At 40.1% G+C, this 19,673-nt stretch overlaps 1 protein-coding gene across 1 annotated transcript; it reads right to left on the reverse strand.

Moving 5' to 3' along the window:
* Window positions 1–5,749: 5,749 nt before the first annotated feature.
* Window positions 5,750–18,060, reverse strand: LOC134219083 (uncharacterized). The gene is made up of 3 exons (XM_062697763.1): window positions 17,923–18,060; window positions 6,067–6,253; window positions 5,750–5,999 (listed from the first exon to the last, which is right to left on the reverse strand). Exons 1-3 carry the CDS (start codon window positions 18,030–18,032, stop codon window positions 5,865–5,867), a joined length of 432 nt encoding a protein of 143 aa, XP_062553747.1. The 5' UTR covers window positions 18,033–18,060; the 3' UTR covers window positions 5,750–5,864.
* Between the last annotated feature and the right edge of the window lie 1,613 nt (window positions 18,061–19,673).

The raw sequence follows: 19,673 nt of genomic DNA on the forward strand, positions 1-19,673 counted from the left end.
TACACCAACCGGGGTGCACCTGTGATAGCCGTAAGGAAGTCCCCGACCCTTCCGAAACAGTCGCGCCATCTAACCTCAGCAGCCTTTTTCAAGACGCCACCGATTCCTGTCAACAGAGTCACCCCGGCCCTGTTCTCGTGGATAGGGAAGGGGTCTTCCGAAACCTCCTCGCAGGCAAGTACCCAAGCTGTCCTTCATTCTCTCTGCCTGATGCACCCTTACATTGTAGCAGTACAACATCCAACGCCATCAACTTTGATGTCCACCGGTTTCCTGTCAGTAATAGTACGGATTCAGTCGAAGGCCAACTTAAAATATACTATCAGAACGTTAGAGGCTTACGCACTAAGATTGATGACTTCTTCTTAACTGCTTCGGATGCATTCTACGATGTCATAGTCCTTACAGAGACATGGCTTGATGACCGCATTTTGTCTACGCAACTGTTTGATACCTCGTATACAGTTTTTCGAAATGATTGCAACCAACGAAACAGCACTAAATCAAGAGGCGGCGGCGTCCTAATTGCCGTATCGACGCGTTTAAGTTGTTGCATAGATCCTACACCGGTCTGTGACTCCCTCGAACAACTATGGATCAGGATTAAAATGCCCACTGGTACTGCTAGCATCGGAGTTCTTTACCTACCGCCAGACCGGCGAACAAATGTCACTGATATTAACAATCATGTCGAATCTATTCGAGCAATTCATTCAGATTTGGATGAATTGGACGTCGCAATTCAGCTTGGAGATTACAATCAATCCAATCTGTTACTGTCGATCTCGTTGTCCATTCTTGAAGCGGGTTTTCACTCAGGCGAGTAACAGTTATCGTCTGTACAACCGTCTTCTCTACAAGCGATACGTGATCCGTACACAGTCCAACCTCCGTAGGAACCCGAAGCAGTTTTGGTCTTTCGTTAATTCCAAAAGGAAAGGAAATGGATTGCCGGTGGAAATGCACCTTAAGGACAAGTCCGCCAGTACGCTGCAAGGTAAATGCAACCTGTTCGTGGAACATTTCAAGACTGCATTCAACGGTTCTGTAGCATCGCAATCGCAAATAATCGCAGCACTTCATGACACTCCTAGGAATACGGTTGAGTTAAGTTGCTTCGAAATCTCTACGCATCTTGTTAAAGCAGCAATCGATAAATTGAAACAGTCCAGCTCTATTGGTCCTGACGGAATTCCTGCCTGTGTATTAAAAAAATGCGCTGATGCTTTTGTATATCCACTCACTGTTATATTCAATAATTCCTTGGCGCAACGTAAATTCCCTACTTGTTGGAAATCATCGGTTATGTTCCCTGTCCACAAGAAAGGTGACAAGGCAGACATTCAAAACTATCGTGGCATTACTTCGCTGTGTGCTAGCTCGAAGGTGTTCGAGATTATTGTAAATGATGCTCTGTTTGCTAGTTGCCGGCGTTACATTTCCTCTGATCAACACGGATTCTTTCCAAAGAGATCTGTTTCAACGAACTTAGTTCAATTCCTTTCCAAGTGCCTACGTAGCATGGATTCTGGTGCTCAGGTTGATGCTGTCTATACGGACCTCAAAGCAGCCTTTGATCGTGTTGACCATGGAATATTACTAGCTAGATTGGAGAAAATTGGCGTTTCCCCCGCATTTGTCTCATGGTTAAGATCGTACCTGTCTAATCGCACACTGTGTGTCAAAATAGGAACTGAACAGTCTGAAACGTTTTGTAACATTTCCGGAGTTCCTCAAGGAAGCAATCTGGGCCCATTGCTTTTTGTGCTATTCATAAACGAAATCGATATATTGTTGCCACCCGGATGCCGATCGTTTTTCGCAGACGATGTCAAGATCTACATGATAATTAAGAGTCTACAAGATTGCATGGAGCTACAGAAGATGGTAGATTGTTTTATAATGAGGTGTTCCAGAAACTTCATGACAGTTAGCATTGCTAAATGCAGTATCATCTCGTTTCATCGAAAGATCAAACCATTTGTCTTTGACTATACCATCGCAGACCAGCCGTTGCAAAGAGTAACGCAAGTACGAGATTTGGGCGTTATGCTGGATAGTGGCCTCACATTTCGAGTCCACTACTCTGATGTAATTTCTAAAGCAAATAGACAGCTTGGATTTATATTCAAAATTTCTTCAGAATTCCATGATCCATTCTGCCTGCGATCACTGTATTGCTCGCTGGTACGATCCATTTTGGTGTCAAGTGTGGTTTCCTGGTGTCCATACCACGCCAACTGGATTGCTAGGATCGAATCAGTTCAGAAAAAATTTTTACGATATGCTCTGCGCTTCCTCCCGTGGAATGATGCCACAAACCTGCCTCCATATGAAGAACGTTGCCAACTTATTGGACTACAAACACTAGAACGACGACGATCCATCGCTCAAGCTGTATTTGTGGCAAAAATTTTAAAAGGAGAAATTGACGCCCCATCTGTTCTAACTGAGATCAATATTTACGCTCCTACAAGAATTCTACGCCAGCGGAATTTCCTCCACCTTGAAACGCGAAACGTTGAGTATGGTCAGCATGATCCTATTAGATTTATGTGTAGTATTTTCAATGACGTTTTTGAACTATTTGTTTTCAACTTAACCACGCGGACCTTTCAAGAACGACTCTCATTAAGATGATAACTATTTTCTAAGCATAATTTTTATTTCTTAAGGCGTTTTTATATGTTGTATGTTTTAGTTAGTTAGTATATTAAGCCAATTGTTCATTAAGACCACCAAAGTGTCAGATGAATGTATACAAATAAACAAATAAACAAATAAACAAATATATGAATTAATACATTAGTAAATTGAAGTAGCCACTTGAATGTGTGCTCGAAATAAGAGAGTTTTAGAGAGTTGAAAGAGAACAAAATTTTTCCAAGAGAATTTCAAAGGGGACATCCAAAAAAGGGGGCAAAGTTTCGTAAAGTATGGAAGTCCAATATTAGGGCTGAATTAGCTAATCTATGACAAGAAATTAAAAAAACTATTGTAAAAATTTTGAATAAAAAGGAAATTGTTTCGGAATTTATGGATTTTTCAAATAAGCTGATCTAGCATTTCGTGCAAAAGAACTTTAGGGAGCATCCATAAAGAATGCAAAGTTGAGTAATGAATGGGAGCTAAAAAATTGAGAATATTTACGAAGTTGAAATTAAAACCACATAGTCTGAACAGATAAATGTGGGATGAGGAAAATGGTTACGTTATTTAAGGATTCTTGGACCTTTCGTGGGGTCCAAAGTCCAATCTGATGCAATTCATGAAATCATTATGAAATTCAGAACTCGGATTGACTATAAACACCGTGCGCTTTTCCAAGCTCGGGGTCAGTCCCAAATATTCAGCAGCTCCTTTATTGGAATTCGGCGCTTTCTAGGTTTCCCTAGCCGGCCTACCGAACACTCCAATTGAATCAGGGTTGTCCCTTAGACACCTCTACACTCGTGACTAGTGCACAAATCGAGATCTAAGTTTAAATTAATTAACTTCTTGAAAAAGATAAAAGTGAACAGGTAAATGTGTAGTCCGTCGCGGTAAAATCGAAAATCGGTGTTAGAGTCTCAGAATAAGTATCGATAAACAAAAAGTGTTAGTATCTCTGGGAAAGACATTGTCATACGGGAAATAGTGCAAAAGTTTGTAAAAAGGAAAATATTCGAGTTTATAATTATACGAAAGTGTTAATTGTAATAATTGTAATAAATAAGTGCTAAAATGTAAAAGAAGTTTATAATTGTACAAACAAGTGATACATAAATAATACAGTTTTATTCTTACCGTAGTTGAGTGTTTGAACTAGAAAAACCGAAAGACCAGTGCCGCGCCTTTGGCATAGAACGCTTAACACATCGTGGAACGGTGATTATTAACATTTGAGCGTGAACAATATATCGTAAAAAAAAGAAGTTTCGCTTCAATTGGTTGGATTACCGATTTTTATCTGTGCCTGGCAAAATTCAATTTTTCAACTGTTTAGCGCTTTTAATCCATTGTTTTTCATAGTTGAGCAAAATCTTATAGAGTTCATCAATCGATTGAAAATAAAATCTCCAAAATCGGTTTGAAGACGGCTGAGTTATTAGCTCATACCTCCTTACCACTTTTCATGACGGTCTCAAATATGAATCTGCAGAATGACCCTCCTATCTTCCCGAAGGACGTAATCCTACGTCAAAAAATGGAATGCAGCTTTGCAATCCAAAACGAAAGTTTATTTGGAGTCCTGGAGATATTTAGTCCAGAAGGAATTGGCCAGTGCCGTCAAATGTCACAATTGGAACAGGACTTTTTGCTAGTTTCATACGAATGCACGTTCCGAACGAGCAGGATACCTGGCATATAGCGGCACTCTTCTTATGTAACTCAACTTATTTGATAATATTAAGATTCACGTTCAAAAGCAATGGTGGTTAGAATGATGCTCCTCAGAGGCCTCCTGCCTTTCTAATTTATAAGAATTTAGCTCGCCCTTACAAGGGTTAAGATGAAATCATTCGCCCAAGCGGCTCGTGACAGGAATTTCAAACTGCCTACCCGTCTGACCATCGTCTACTCGTTCGGGTGGACGAAATCTAGTGCCGGGGGCCATGCCCAGCTGGGAAAGGAATTGTTTGGAAAACAATCATTAGGCACACATGTCGCGTATCGAGAGTGGTTTATTCGATGCAGAAATGGGCACTTTGGCACTCCGCATAGCACGCAATGGCTTCACCGCAGCATTGTGTGTACATACTTTGCCCGTGCGGTTTATTGGCTGCATTTTCTTGAACGGGAAACTCTGCACCCGAAACCCGGCAACAACAGCCAACGGAAGGCCGTTGTGAAACTTTTTCGAACCTATTCCGCTTCAGTATGCAACAACACGCACCGGATTCCGGAGGTGTGGTTGGCTTTGATTCAGGGTTGAACTTGGTTCGTATAGAAATAACATACAGAATGTGTCTACGAGGTCTATGTAGATAAAATAAACCGTTCTCCCTCAGAAAGTGCTAATGTGATGTAGTTTTATAGTGAAACCCGTTACGTTAAACGATATATTTGTAACATAGTTAATGGGTTTGAGTTTAACGTCACCTGAAGAATTTCACCCTGTATTGCTTGCAGACACAACTCGCACAGAATACGGTTGGTGAAATATTGTTTTGGCAATTAAGACCAAACGTTGCCGGGCATTGTGGCCAGTGGATAATCGTTCGGAAAGCGTAGGGCGCTGGTTTTCCATACACTAAGATGGGTGGATTAGAGGATAGATGCTGCCAATAAAGCGCGCTGGAACATTGTTCTTCTAAACACCTGAGCAGGAAGGAATAATAAAAGGGCTGCAATATGTATGTTATATGTAAATTCATATTTTTGGTCGTCCATTGTGATGAATATATTGAAAATAAATAATATTTTATTGGGAAAGTAAAGTACGGTTCATCTACATATCTATCCAAAATACGTATTATTGTACAACGTCAATCATGCTTCGTCTTACTGATCGGGTATTGCCATATGAACAGTGGCTTGGTCTGCTCCTGCGTATATTATAGTTTGTTGCATTTGGTTGGTTAGCCACAATTGTCCTATAAACTTAAAAGCTGAGCGATAAACCCAGAGCCGCATTTACTTTATTGGAATAATATCTTTGATTAGTTAACTAATCGCTAGCTATGTATAAGATTAAAAAAAATAAAGCTGTTATGTATAATTTTTAATGATTTATGTCAAAGTAAAAGTAATAAGAATTCTGTACAAATTATGCTGAGTCTTTTTTTATTCAAAACAATAGTTCCATGTCCAGCAATACAATTAATCAGATGTTGAGTATTATTTTCTCTATTGTTTTCCTCAGAAAATCCTCAGAATTGTCATCAAGAGAAACTTATCGAGCTTCCATGCGATATACTTGGTTTTCCGTTTGCCATCGATAACCCTCTGCTCAGTGCTATGTTCAAATGACGATTTCCTAATTTATAACTTTGACTTCCAGAATATTGTGATGAACCCTAAAAATAAATAAGTACTTGTGATTACGAATAGTTACATACATGTTCTCTTGCATGTATCACTGACTGTTAGTCCACGTGGTCCCATTCGAAATGTCTGCGTTGCGGAGTTTGCGGAAGATACTCCAAATCCTCCCAGTGGACCTCGGCTTGAAAACGACTGCGCACCGGCATGGGCTGAGCTTGATCCGAACCCAGATCGATCGAACTGGTGGTTGAAGGCATTTGCCCTGGCACTGGACAAACCGATTCCGCTGAAAATGGTGGTGATACTTGATATAGTAATTTGATTTATTGTTATAGCACTTTGAATCTATTTTAAAATTCATGAGCAGTAAACTATGCTTGGAGAAGGCACTTCTTTTTAACTGGAATAAAACATCTACTACACTTGTTGAATGCTGTTCATCGAATGAATTTATTGAAACTTTGTTACAATTAGATTGGTTCTTAATTCTAGTACAGTTACAGTTTGTTCGATACTTAATTCTAGTACTATAGTAGGAGGCGGAGAGAAACCCGGAGCTTATTGACTAGTTGTCCAATCAGAGAAAAGAAGGGTACATAGTTAAATACCAATACGTGTACACTTAGTGTGACACTGGTATGGCTCAAGCTATGTGCTGTTGGCATAGATCAGCACCGAAGAGGAGTTAATATGAAAGCATAAGAATGCATAGCTTATTGAGGGTTATGTAAATGCAATATGACACCATGGGACCGTTTGTCTGATGGTGCATTGCGGTACCGATTTATGACTAACTCATTGGCTGGGAGGTAAGTGTTTTGAAAATGTTACAACGTTTGGAACAATGTAAGGAGTCGAATTGCTACACTTGTGTTTTATGGAATGTGGGCAATAATTGATTAACTGTGACACGACATGTCCCAGATTAATTCATGGAACATGTCTTGTAAAAGAAATATGAGTAAGCATAACCACACTTGCTTGGGATCATAAATGAGGTGGATTTGTTATGGTTTGAAAACATGTGAAACTTGAGAAAATATTAGAGTGACTAATTTATAGTCCTGGGAAAGTCTATTATAGTACAGCAGGGAAAACATGTTCTTCTATCTTTCTTTTTGTTGACATGAAATCCGTCAAACAAGTGTAAAAGCTACAATCCAGCTTATCGCCCTTTTTGTAGATGGGACACACGACACCTTCCATCCACTCCTGCGATAGAACCTCATCCTCCCAAACCTTGGTAATCACCCAGTGCAGCGCTCTAGCCAGTGCTTCACCACCGTGTTTAAACAGCTCTCCTGGTAGTTGGTCAACTCCAGGGGCTTTGTTGTTTTTCAGCCGGCCAATTTCCTCCTGGATTTCCTGGAGATTCGGAGCCGGAAGTCGCATGTCCTGCGCGCGTGCTCCTAGGTTCATTACCATACCGCCACCGTTGTCTGCCATATCGCCATTCAGGTGCTCTTCGTAATGCTGCTGCCACCTTTGGATCACCTCACGCTCGTTCGTAAGAAGGTTCCCGTTTATGTCCTTACACATATCGGGCTGTGGCACGTGGCCCTTACGTGAACGGTTCAACTTCTCATAGAACTTTCGTGTGTTATTAGCGCGGTACAGTTCCTCCGTCTCTTCACGGTCTCGATCTTCCTGCTGGCGCTTTTTCCTCCGGAAAATCGAGTTTTGTCTGTTCCGCGCCCGTTTGTATCGTGCCTCGTTCGCCCTCGTGCGGTGTTGCAGCAATCTCGCCCTTCGTAATCATCTATCCTGATGAATAATGGATGCAATCAGTAGAAAAAGTCTTCAGTGATCCAAAAAGCTCCCGAAACGATCATCCGAAAGATCCAAACCTTACGTAAAAGTGGCCAATTTCAAAAATACATCTCAGAGCTTCGCAATTCATTCATAACCGAATTACCTGTGCAATCAATTGTCCAAGTCTTCTGCGACCCGCATATGCTCCCGAAAGGGGCCGATACCACAAAATTATTGCAGAGCATTGCTATTTTATTCGTAACCATCCATACGGGCAAATTGTATACGCAATAAATTGTTTAAGTCTTCTGAGGTTAACATTGTTAATGGATCCGGTTTTCCGGGAAATTTGGGACATCCGCTAAAATTATGAATTCCTGAAGTTTATCCCACAGCTACACATTTTATTTCGAAAACATCCATAGCGGAGAAGTGATTGTGCAATCAATAGGGGAAGGTGGGGAGACTTGATCACCCCCTGTTTTATCGAGAACTAAAGTAGTTTTGCTCTAGCGTATTTTTAAGTATAGATCCTCTATAGACAAATGACCTTTATGTGCTGAGTTGTTTTCTGGATTGACAAACCTTATTCATTCTGCAGGCCGGTTTGTGTGTTTTGACTTTCCCAAAGATTTTTTTATTGGCCATGCAAAATTTGAAGAACTTTTCATAACAATGACGAAATGCTTTCGTTTTTTTTACAGCACAAAGCCATAAATATGATTAATGATCTGTACTGATGAAAATGTCAACATTTCATCAAAATTTTAGGATATTTGGATTTAAAGTTATTGCCTCAATATGGGGACACTTGATCCCCCATTAGTTTATTCCTTTTATTTCGTCAACCAACGTAGACTAGTACACTAGACATACACCCAATATTTTTTTACACGGTTGGTATTCTTTAATTTGCCGGTTAACCTAATTTGTCGCAGCTTTTTAAATACCACCTGAATTTTCTTCGATTTTTTGTGATTTTTTTTCATGGTTCATGAATAGTTTCCTCTACGCTAAAGGTCGTAATCAACTAAAACCCACCCGTGTAAAAAAAGAACCGGGTGTATACATGTTTGTTTTTGTAATGCTATAGTATGATTGAATAATAGTTTTTTTTTAGTAAAGTGATGTATAATTTTGATTTTGAATTTATATTGCTGAATTTGTAATGTTTGTTCTTTGAAAAGATTGTCTAATGTTATGCCGAGACATTGTTATGGAACGTACACACGGTCAAGCAGTTTGACCAACATTGACTCCACCTCTCGTTTATTCAAACATTCATCAAGTTTTACCAACACCGGTACGAACAATCAATTTACACCCGATTCTGTTTTTACACGGATTTTTTTTACACGGCCGTGTTAAAAAAATCCCATACAAATTTTTTGCAAAGTTGCTCCATTTTGCATGATTCGTCGAGAAATAATAAAACTTTTTTTACACGGATTTTCGAATTTTGAACTGAAAACTTTTTTTATACGGAACGCATCCCCCGTGTAAAAAAAGGTGTATTCGACCAACAATATCACACACGAACGACCGAAGCGTCAACTTGAGCACCAACCATCAAAAAATATATGAGGATTTGTGCAACTTCACTACAAATGCTCAAACATGTTCGGCGAACCTTGACTCCACCCCCGACATCTCAAACCAAAATCAAACCGTTTTAATTTTTTCCAACCGAACCGCCAACTTTCAAATGGTTGTTCGAACAACTTCACACACGTTCAAATAAAGCAGCAACCGAAGCGTTTTCTTGGGAGCGGAGTAAATGTTCGTCAAACTGTTTGACTGGTGTGTACGTTGCATTAAGTCAATAGTTTCGCAGTGTTGATTGTAATCAGCCATCATTCGGTTGAGAGGCCCAAATTTGGCGTAATTTGTTCGGCAGTGGTTGGTTGAAAATGTTGTTCTATGTCGAAGTAATCGAGAAGGTATGTCAAAATTAAATTTCGATAATTCTTAGAGAGTCTGTGTGGAAAACGCGTATGTTTATTTATTTTTGGTTGTCATACATCGGAAATCAAAAAAAGGTTTCCAGTCAACCCAATCTCCCCTAGTAAGAATTTTCTAGGACGTCTGAATGAGCACAAAACCGTCCTCCGGAAGATCAGGAATATCAGTGAAAATGGTCAATTCCAAAGGTTCATTCCACAGCTTTGCTAATTTTCGCTTTCATTCATATGGGTGAATTATGTACGCAATCAAAAGCGAAAATCCTCCGTGATATGCAATGACAATATTAAAAGTCGAGTTAAGTACGAGACACTGAACACGGCCTTACTGTTGAGGTCGAAATACGTAATCTGTCAAATCACATAGTGGAATCAAATGGAATTGTACAAACTCGTCTGATGACAAGTAGTGACATTCCACTGATATCTCGAAATAATTTTCTTATCAATAATAAAAATTTTTCGTAAAATTCGGAACATCTGCAAAAGAGGCCAAATCCAACAGTTAGCGTAACAGATCATCATTAGCGATGGCGGCCTGGCGGCGTTCCTCCTTGAATTCCTCCGAAGCTTCTCCAGAAGCTCCTTTGGAAGTTATTCAAGAACTTCCTCCGGAAGTTCGTTCAGAAGTTCCTCCGGTAATCCCTTCGGAAGTTCATCAAGTAGTCCGTCGGAAAGTTCCTAAAGGCATTCCTCTAGAAGTTCTACAGAGAATTCTGCAAATCTCCGCAAATCTCTCCAGAATTTCATCAAGTAATACCTCGGGGAGCTGGTCCGGGAGCTCCTCCGAACTTCTTCCGGAAGTTCGTCCAGAAATTCTCCACGAAGTATGAATCCGGAAGTTCCTCCGTGAATTCTTTTTCAAATCGACCACATTCACGGATGTTCCGGATCTTCCGGAGTGCCATTACAGTACAGTACCGAAAACTTTTATTATTGATTGCAAACACATTTCGCCAGGATAGGTGGTTACGAGAAAATCGCGATGCTCTGCGATATTCTTTTGGAATTGAATGAAATTCTACGCATGAACTGGATCTTCCGGAAGACCGTTTCTTAAGTACTTAGAGGTCACAGAAGACTTCTCCTATTAATTTGCCTGAATGAAAGGTTACGAAAAAAATCACCGTGCTGAAGTTTTGGAATTGTCAACTTTTACGGCTGTTTCAGATCTTCCAAAGGATTGTTTCTGCGACATTTGTAGACCACAGAATACTTTAACTATTGATTGCACCCACAATTCACCAGAATGAATGGGTACGAAAAAAAAATTCTATACTCTGGGGTGAACTTTTGGAATGGCCTCTTTCACGGATGTTCCGTACTTCTGGAGGACCGTTTTTGTGGCATTTTGAAGGTCACAGAAGATTTCCATTATTGATTGCATCCATAATTTGCCAGAATATACTATTATGAAAAAATACAAAGCTCTGGAACGAACTTTCGGAATTAGTCATTTTTACGGGTGTTCCAGATCTACCGAAAGACCGTTTCTGGGCCATTTAGAGGTCACTTAAGACTTTCACTATTCATTGCTCTCACAATTTGCCAAAATGGATGCTTACGAAAAAACACGAAGCTCTGGGATGAGCTTTTGGAATTGGCCATTTTACGGATGTTACGGAAAAACCATTTCTGGGGCATTTGTAGGTCACAGCAGACATTTACTATTGATTGCACCCTCAATTTTCCAGAATGAATAATTACGAGAAAATCGCGAAACTCTAGGATGAACTTTTGGAATTGGCCACTTTTACGGATGTTCCGCATCTTCCGCAGGTCCGTTTCTGGGACATTTGTAGGTCATAGAAGGCTTTAACTATTGATTGCGCCCACAATTTGCTAGAGTCAGTGGCGTAGCCACGGGGGTGGTTTTGGACATAAAACCCCCCCCCCCAGAGACAAAATTTTTAGAAGAAATTTTTTTTATCGAAAAAAATATGTCCGGAAAACCCCCCCCAGACCAATTTTCTGGCTACGCCACTGGCTAGAGTTAATGGTTACCAAGAAATCGCGAAACTCTAGGATGAACTTTTGGAATTGGCCACTTTTACGGATGTTCCGCATCTTCCGCAGGACCGTTTCTGGGACATTTGTAGGTCACAGAAGGCTTTAACTGTTAATTGCACCCACAATTTGCCAGAATGAATGGTTACCAAAAACTCGCGAAGCTCTGGGATGAACTTTAAGAATTACCTATTTTTACGGATGTTCCGGATCTTCCAGAGGGCTTTCCGATGACCGCTCGAGGGATAAGTTTGCCCAGAAATGGCATATAATATAAAGCAATGTAGCCTTCGCTCCATGGCTTAGATTATAAAGCATTAATTGCTAATCATTTAAGATTTTTAAATAGAATCACGCCAAAATCTAGCCTAGCACGATACGATCATAGTGCGGCGTCATTAAGCGCCTGAGTGATTAAAGTACTCAGCCAACAGCTCCGAAGGTCAAGTTTATTTGAAATCCGCCGAAGATGTTGAGAGAGAAAAGGTCGCGGCTGAACCCAAAACATTAGCGAACGCCTCAGCGTAAGCTTCCAGACTTCCGAACTATTTCAATGAAGTTCGCGGGAAATGCCGAATTCCTGTTCGGCCGAGGTCACCATCCTTAATCTGAGGGTAACGGCTTCAAATTCAATTTCTCCCAAACCGCCAACTGAAGCAGAAGTGTCGCGCCTTTTTTGTCCGTGATTCGTTTCTTGTTGAAGTGTAAGCTAATAAGTTAAGCAACGTGTTAGATTTTCTTAATTTAATTCTATTTATTTTGTTAAGTAGTGCCAAGTTTGCTTAACAAACGTAGTGTGTGCGTTAGGGTCAGTTTTGTGCGTTTCTCGAAGAAATTGTCCAGGTAATGTGCTCCGCGTGCTCGTTATTTCCCGTGCATTGTGTGTAATTAATTGTTCTTCATGTAGCCAACCGCTACGTTTGTCTCAGGCAACTGCGTCACACCGCCATCGTTGGGACGGAAGATTCCCGGCATCCGTCGCCGGAGGGGGCCAACCCGTTTACACGTTGGTCCCAATTCCAATCGTGGTCGCCAATTGCCACGCATCGTCGCTGAGAGCGACTGCCGAGCGGCCGACGACCCCCCCCCCCTGTGGGCGAATTGGCCACGTTACCAACGGCCATTCATCGCTGCGAACATCGATCGCTTTCCGCCGTCTACCAGGAGCGCAGCAGTACCGGTAGGCGAACAACAGTCGGTGAGTCAAGCGATCTCTTTTTTTGTGGAGCGCCGCGTACAGTGAGGACGCCTCGGAGAATTTTTTTTGTGCCGACCGTAGGTCGATGACTGACTGAGTCAGGAACTTGGACACGTTCATAATATTTTGAGGTTGGATGTGGAATTTATAATATTTGTGAACGACCCATCCAACCTCTATTGTCAGACACCCGGGTGTGAAGCTTCTCGTCGTTCGTCACATCGTCGATTGCTGAATGGGAATGGGACGATACACAATGCATGAGCACAAGTAGATAGAATAGATAGAAAAACGCACACACCGACAGAACAAATGTAGATAGTAAGTAGTAGAAGAAACTTAATTGACAAAATACAATATCAAGCATGATCAAACAATAATTAATAGTCTTACCTTTGCGTTTCAATAAATGCAGTATTTACTATAAAAATTATGTATTGTTGTTAACTGTTGAGCGTTATAGTGTTGAGCATGAGCATGAGAGCATAAGATGACCGTACAATTCGTAGTTGCTACTCCGTGATTGACAAGAACTAGCGGAATTGCACAGGGAACCAACAGATGGGACTTGGGATTAGCACTCCATCATCAATGTGCACGTTCCGAAAGCTCAACTATTAATGGGTCAATAACGGCGCCGGCCACGTCCTTACGGTCATCGAGGGAAGGGAAGGAATGTTAGTGTAACAACCGTTGTTTTAGAAACCGACGAATCGTCTGCATCTCTACGGTCGTTACGGGAAGGAGTATTGTAAGTAAGGAGAGGAAGTGTCATTACTTAGATAAGGATTCACCTTGGTAAGTGATGTAATCCAAGTAACTAGCATGTTAATGTTGTCACGAGAACAAAGTGTAGATCAGTTATGACGTGTTTTGTTGTGTCATTGTTCACCCAACGTACGGGTAGACAATCAATCGCTCCGGTAGAGCTATTGTTAATTTATCTTTTAACTGTCCGCGATAATAAGCTAGCGTGATTGTTTTATATTCATCTAACGCGAGGAAAAATAATCAATATCTTAGCAATAGACTTGTTCATTTGTACTTTGGGTTAACCATACGATGATTATGAATTACATATATGTGTCCAAAGTGATTTCAAACAATCATTCGTTCGCGGCGAGTCATTATTTATTATTGTTTTCGTTAAACTGCGACGATGTTTTTTAGGTACTCTGAAGTTATTTTCTTAACTCGAAAGCAAACAATCAATCTTTCACGGAAAGTTATTGTCTATGCCTGTTCTGAACTGTTGTTAACTGTTGAGCGTTATAGTGTTGAAAAGAGAAAGTGTTTTCCCGTTGCTCCGGTCGTTTATGTTGTATTTGAATGTCTTTCGCGTGGCGGAATTTGACTGTTTGCGCATGCTCTTCCGCGTTGGTTGCGCCTCTGGTGGACTTTAGTTGAAGTTACCAGTGATGAAAAGAGAACGTGCAACGTAGCATTGCTGGTTGCAACGTTGGAGGGTATGCGTGATCTCATACCGCACTTTGGAGGAATAATTTGGAAGTTTTGAGGTTTATGTTGAGGTGTAGTAGGGTAATTTCCCGAGTTTTTGCGTAGTCAGTAGGCGGGCTGGATCGATCTCCTCTTCGGAGTATTTCAAATGGACTCGCCCTGAGGCAGTCTCAACCGGGCAAATTTAGACGCGTCGTGCGGTCTCCGAATGGAGTGGCGCTTAAGTCGCACGATTTCAAGAGCATCGGCCAGCGCCGACTACAGCAAATACAGTTGGGATCATTAGGGCACATATTTGCAAGCAATTTCATGTTTCATAACACGAAACTCGAAAATTTTGAGCCAAATTGAGAAGCTCAAACAGTACCTCTTTACCACAGGTTCCCCGAAAACTAGAGTAATCAATTTTGATGAATCACTCCGTGGGCTTGTTATTGGAACCTACAGCTATCGTTTGGTGCCTAAAGATCGAAAATCGGTTGAAATTTGAGTTTTTGTAATCGTGATGAAATCTTGGGTCCAAAAGGACCCCAATGCATAATGTGTCACTTTTTTTGTGCCTCCTCTCCTAGATGTCGCTGGAAGCTGATTTTCTCAGGGAATCTCAATTTCCAAAAATTAGGAAAAGTCAGATTTTTTTCAGATTTTTATCTCGTTGCGTTACAAAGTTACAGCGGTGTTTTGGGTGTGCTTGGGTCGAAATGGACCCCAATGCACTAGGAAGGATAAACACTCCCATTTTCCATAAATTTGCGAAATACCGTGCAAACTCTAACTTCGGACGCTTAAGCACTTTCTGATATACAATCATCCTGTTTACTCACATTTCAATTCACAACGTTCAAATCACCATTGCAATCACTAATGCTACGTTTAGACAAGGCAAGTGAATTGAGCAAGTCGCTTGAATCGTACGCGACCTGAGCGTGTGAACACCTTACTTCAATTCACTTGAATGGAGAATGGAGGTGTTTTAGAAAAAAGTAGTGATAAGGAATGAAATATGAGTTGAAAGATAATCTCATGCACTTAGTTTGCACTGATTAGTAGTTTTATAATGATGAAATTTCGATTTTACTACCACAATTGGTGGATAACTACATACATAGGGGAACTGTTCCGTTTTCCATCTCACCGAACATATAATCATCTCATCACAAAACAAAGAAATACAGCACCAATCTCGTCGCTTTTTTTGCTAACACGCGTGCTTACTGGTGAATCACAAAAAAAAAAGAAAAAACAAAATTTATTTCCATTGCTTTGTTTTTGATGAAATGAATATAGGAGCTATGGGATGAAGTGCCGAACCGTCCCCATACATGAAATTTCGATTTTAGGGGAGAATGGTCCAAAATGCACCCCTTATGCAAAATGGCCTCACTCATAAAATCACTCATATAATCTGTTGTAGTACATTTATGAACGAATATTACCACTACAATTCATAATTAGTTATCCATTATTGAGCCCCATTGGAAAAATTAAGCAGAACCCCTTCATATTCACTCAAGTTTAACGATTTTCTATTCTTCCACCACATCCGTAAGATTGTGGGTCAATCCATTAAGAAAAACTCAAAGGTTCAGCCCAATCGGGTTGTACGCAAGGGTGACGTTGAACTACGTAGCTGTATTGTAATGTACGGGTTTTCGACTATTCTGTGCGATGAGACCAAAGCAAGCGTTTTTCAAGCCCAGCCTGAGTCTACTTTCGATGTTTATCCTATGCTCCTGAGATTGAGTGAGCATAACTGGTGATGTATATAATTTTTGGACCAACATTTGAAAATGAGCATAAAAATAAAATTTTCAAATAATCGAGGATGAACAACACTCTCAAGCGTTCACATATCCAAATTACCGATTGATAAAAACTCGCTAGAGAGTAAGAATCATTCGATAATTGTATCTCGATTCGAAGCATTGGTAACAATGCCAAAAATCCGATTGAACTTTATTGTTGACATTAAATTGGTATTAATTAGGTTTACATTATTTTAAATGATAATCGATTACACAATTTTAAAAGCACAAGCCTGCCTGATAGTGTACAGCTGCAACCATCACCGACGCAAACTGCTACAGAGACTTACTACTCGTCGCTAAGTCAGTCTAAGCCCCTGGTGGCTCATTACTGAAAAAACCCATTGCGAAAGCTGGGCTGTCAACGGCGTTATTGATAATAATAATTATTCCTTCACGTGAATTGCGTCGGACTTAGCGTTTACTCCGGCAGACACCTACGAATCAGCAAAAACGAGCCAAAGAAAGTTTACCAGAACGCATTCACTGCAACAGCGAAGAAGATTCCGAGCCCCTCTACTGGCATCAACAGACGCGAGCAAGAAAGCTACCGTCAAACGCCTCCAAGCTTTCCAAGGAAAACGCACGTTTAAGTTAGCATAAACGAACTGCACCAGCTAGAAGCCCTGCAATGGCGGACATAAAAAAAACGTTCAATGAATAACTAAAGAAATGCTAATAATTTACTAAGTTGAAAAGCAGGCCAAGTTCTAGTTGGAATGTAGTGCTATGGAAGAAGAAGCTTGCGATGCACTCACGAGATTGACTGATTCACCGAAACCAAGTGCTAAACTGTTAGCAAGTTTTTAATAGTAAATATTATCATACATAGATATTGTAACACACTAGAGTCGGTTTTTACGCGGAAGATATGGGCCGCGTAAAATAAAACAACGTAAAAAACCGCGTAAATCCCGAAGTATGTCTGATGAAACCGCGGAAATCCAGAAACTCGCGTGAAAAATAAATCGCATGAAAAACGATTCCTGTAAAAATAATCGCGTAACAAGCGACTTCAGTGTACATCAGATATGAAGCGTTGACTCTTCCTTGATCGAATGGTCCAAGAAAATTGAAAATCCATCTAGAAACGGCTGAGATATTAACGATCGAAGTCTATCATATTTTGGTGACGATTTTCAATTTTTTGCAATCGTAAAGTGTACCCCAATATAGAAAAGACAGACGTAGTTCTACGTCAAAAAACAAACAACCATGCGTCCACCATCATTTTACATGGAATTGAGTCATTTTAGACCACCATTCGGGCGTTTTGCCCCAGGTCTATTTTTAAAACATTTTTTAAATGCGTTAAAAAGTCATGAAAACCTTATTGTTTTAAATGGGAGATCATTGTGAAATGTAGCTAGGTTTGTAAATTTTGCACCTATACGTTGAAATGGTTGGGTATTTTGTTTTTATGGACGAACACATCGAAAAAGCTTAAGGGGTGCATTTTGGACCGTTCTCCCCTACTACCACTGAATAAACACCTCTCTTGCAGTAAACGTTTTGAATGATCTCAAGACTCATTATGCCAATACAATAATAAATAGAGGACTATTCTCTGATAAGAAATATTGCCGATTCATAAGTATACTTTTTGGTGAAACTGAGGGCTTATTAAAGGTGACGTTTAAAATTTATAGGTGACCTCTAGCTTGAAAGTCCAGATTAATCCACCTAGTAATGATTGTTTGGTTTGAGAGTTGTAGAACTGGTTTGTTCTGTAGTGTAACAAAACCGTTAGTGTCGGCAATAAATGATCACTTACCCAGGCTTCTTTTTCTGTATTAAACTACTTGAACCCATTCTTCCTACGATTCTTCCCAAATTATTCCGCTCAGTCTGTTTTGGTGTACTAATCCGAGGTGACAATTTCATATCAGCCGTCTCAATCGCTCTAGCTTCCGCCAACAAATCTAAGAATGTGTCGAAAATGTTAGCGAAAATGAAGCAAAAATGCCAGCTAAATAGTTCCCAACTGCACTAAGTGGCTACGCGCTTTTTCTGCTCATCAGACAAGCCGAAACATTGTCTTTCGTGTAGAACTGGTTTGACAAACCATATGCGTACCGTGTAAATGAATGTAGCAGTTTTGTAATTTCAGTTGAAAGCTGAACTGGTTTTGGGAATCAGATTGCTCCGTCCGATATGTCAACACATTTTTAACGCAATCCGGAAGTAGGTACCCTGAAGAATGCATGTAGTTCTATTTTTAATTTTTGTATTCTTAATCCAAACTGTTAACCCAATTGAAGCTGTTAGGTTTTTAATTTTTTGTTATTGGTTTAGATAGATGCAGTGAAATGAAATATGGTCAATCGACTACAAATGTTTTGACTAATTAATCAAGGCATGTAGCTCGATACTGTCACTTGACCAATAAGTTGTTTGACCTATTTTGCGTTTGTTAGAAACTATTACTCAAGCTTGTTCAACAAAAAATACGAATTTTTGAATTATGTTTCAATGTTTTAACATTTAAAATATTGTGTGACAATAACCGCCAGATGTTTTGATTTAGCATTACGGAATTACAGAGAACTGTTTTATTCCTAACCATTAAAGTGTTGAACTAGGTTTAGGCGTATACCACTGGCGTAATTTATTATAATAAATATAATTAAGTATAAATTAAGCACGAGAGTGTTTTACATTAACAATTTTACGTCTGTAAGTCATGTTTAAATACTCTAAGCCCAACAAAATGTGAAAAATCACTCAAGCGATTTTTTTTTCGACCGGACCAAGATATTGTTTTGCAGTCTCATATCGTTCTGGTGAAGGTCCCAGAAGGCAAGGTATCTGGCACTAGTACACTCAGTAAATTAATAGATAGATCTAAAAATGTTCAGCCGCATCGAAAAAAAAGATAATCATGTTCCCAAAGCCAGTTCAACTGATTGAAATTGTTTTACTTAGTTTACCACTTTGAACACTACCCATTGACACTATTGCCACAAACACAACACCAAAAACTATCGCCTTCGTTTTCGAAACTGTAATTGGCATTTCTTATTTCAAAATGCTGTACACTGGCAACGAACATTCACTTGTTCTATTCAGCGCTTCCGATCGCTGGCACAAGCGATATTGAACTGAAGATCAAATCATCTATCTCCCTGTATTATTCTTTCGATTGCAATAGAAACCGGATATGTTTATCGGATAGTTCAAATTCATCGAAACTGGTGCTTCTTTGCGCATCTCCTTTCGAAAGCTCTTTCGTATGACAGTTTGCATGGTTTGCTCGTTTCGAGTCGAGATGCGCAATGCTACCCCCTGGTTTGCGTTAGTGCCCACGTATATTAAACTAATGCAAACAAAATCACAAAACCCTCTAACATGGAGAACAAAACTGATCCTAACAATGAGAACGCAATGAGAAAACAGAACTGTGCAATAAAAATCCTATTCGACTAAATGCTGATGTCATATTAGAAATTTGGAGACAGTACTCGTCGATAGCAAATCCTTCCGCACGCGATGGCATATGAGCAAGTCAAACCACCTTCCTTTTGC

Source organism: Armigeres subalbatus, chromosome 3 (assembly GCF_024139115.2).
Source record: "Armigeres subalbatus isolate Guangzhou_Male chromosome 3, GZ_Asu_2, whole genome shotgun sequence".
NCBI classification, from domain to species: Eukaryota; Metazoa; Arthropoda; class Insecta; order Diptera; family Culicidae; genus Armigeres; species Armigeres subalbatus.

Coding starts and splice junctions, on each gene's coding strand:
- LOC134219083 (XM_062697763.1), bottom strand. CDS start 18,032: ATGAAATTGTCACCTCGGATTAGTACACCAAAACAGACTGAGCGGAAT. Junction 6,254..17,922: donor ATACAGAAAAAGAAGCCTGG/GTAAGTGATCAT, acceptor CACCATTTTCAG/CGGAATCGGTTTGTCCAGTG. Junction 6,000..6,066: donor TGGGACCACGTGGACTAACA/GTCAGTGATACA, acceptor ATTTATTTTTAG/GGTTCATCACAATATTCTGG.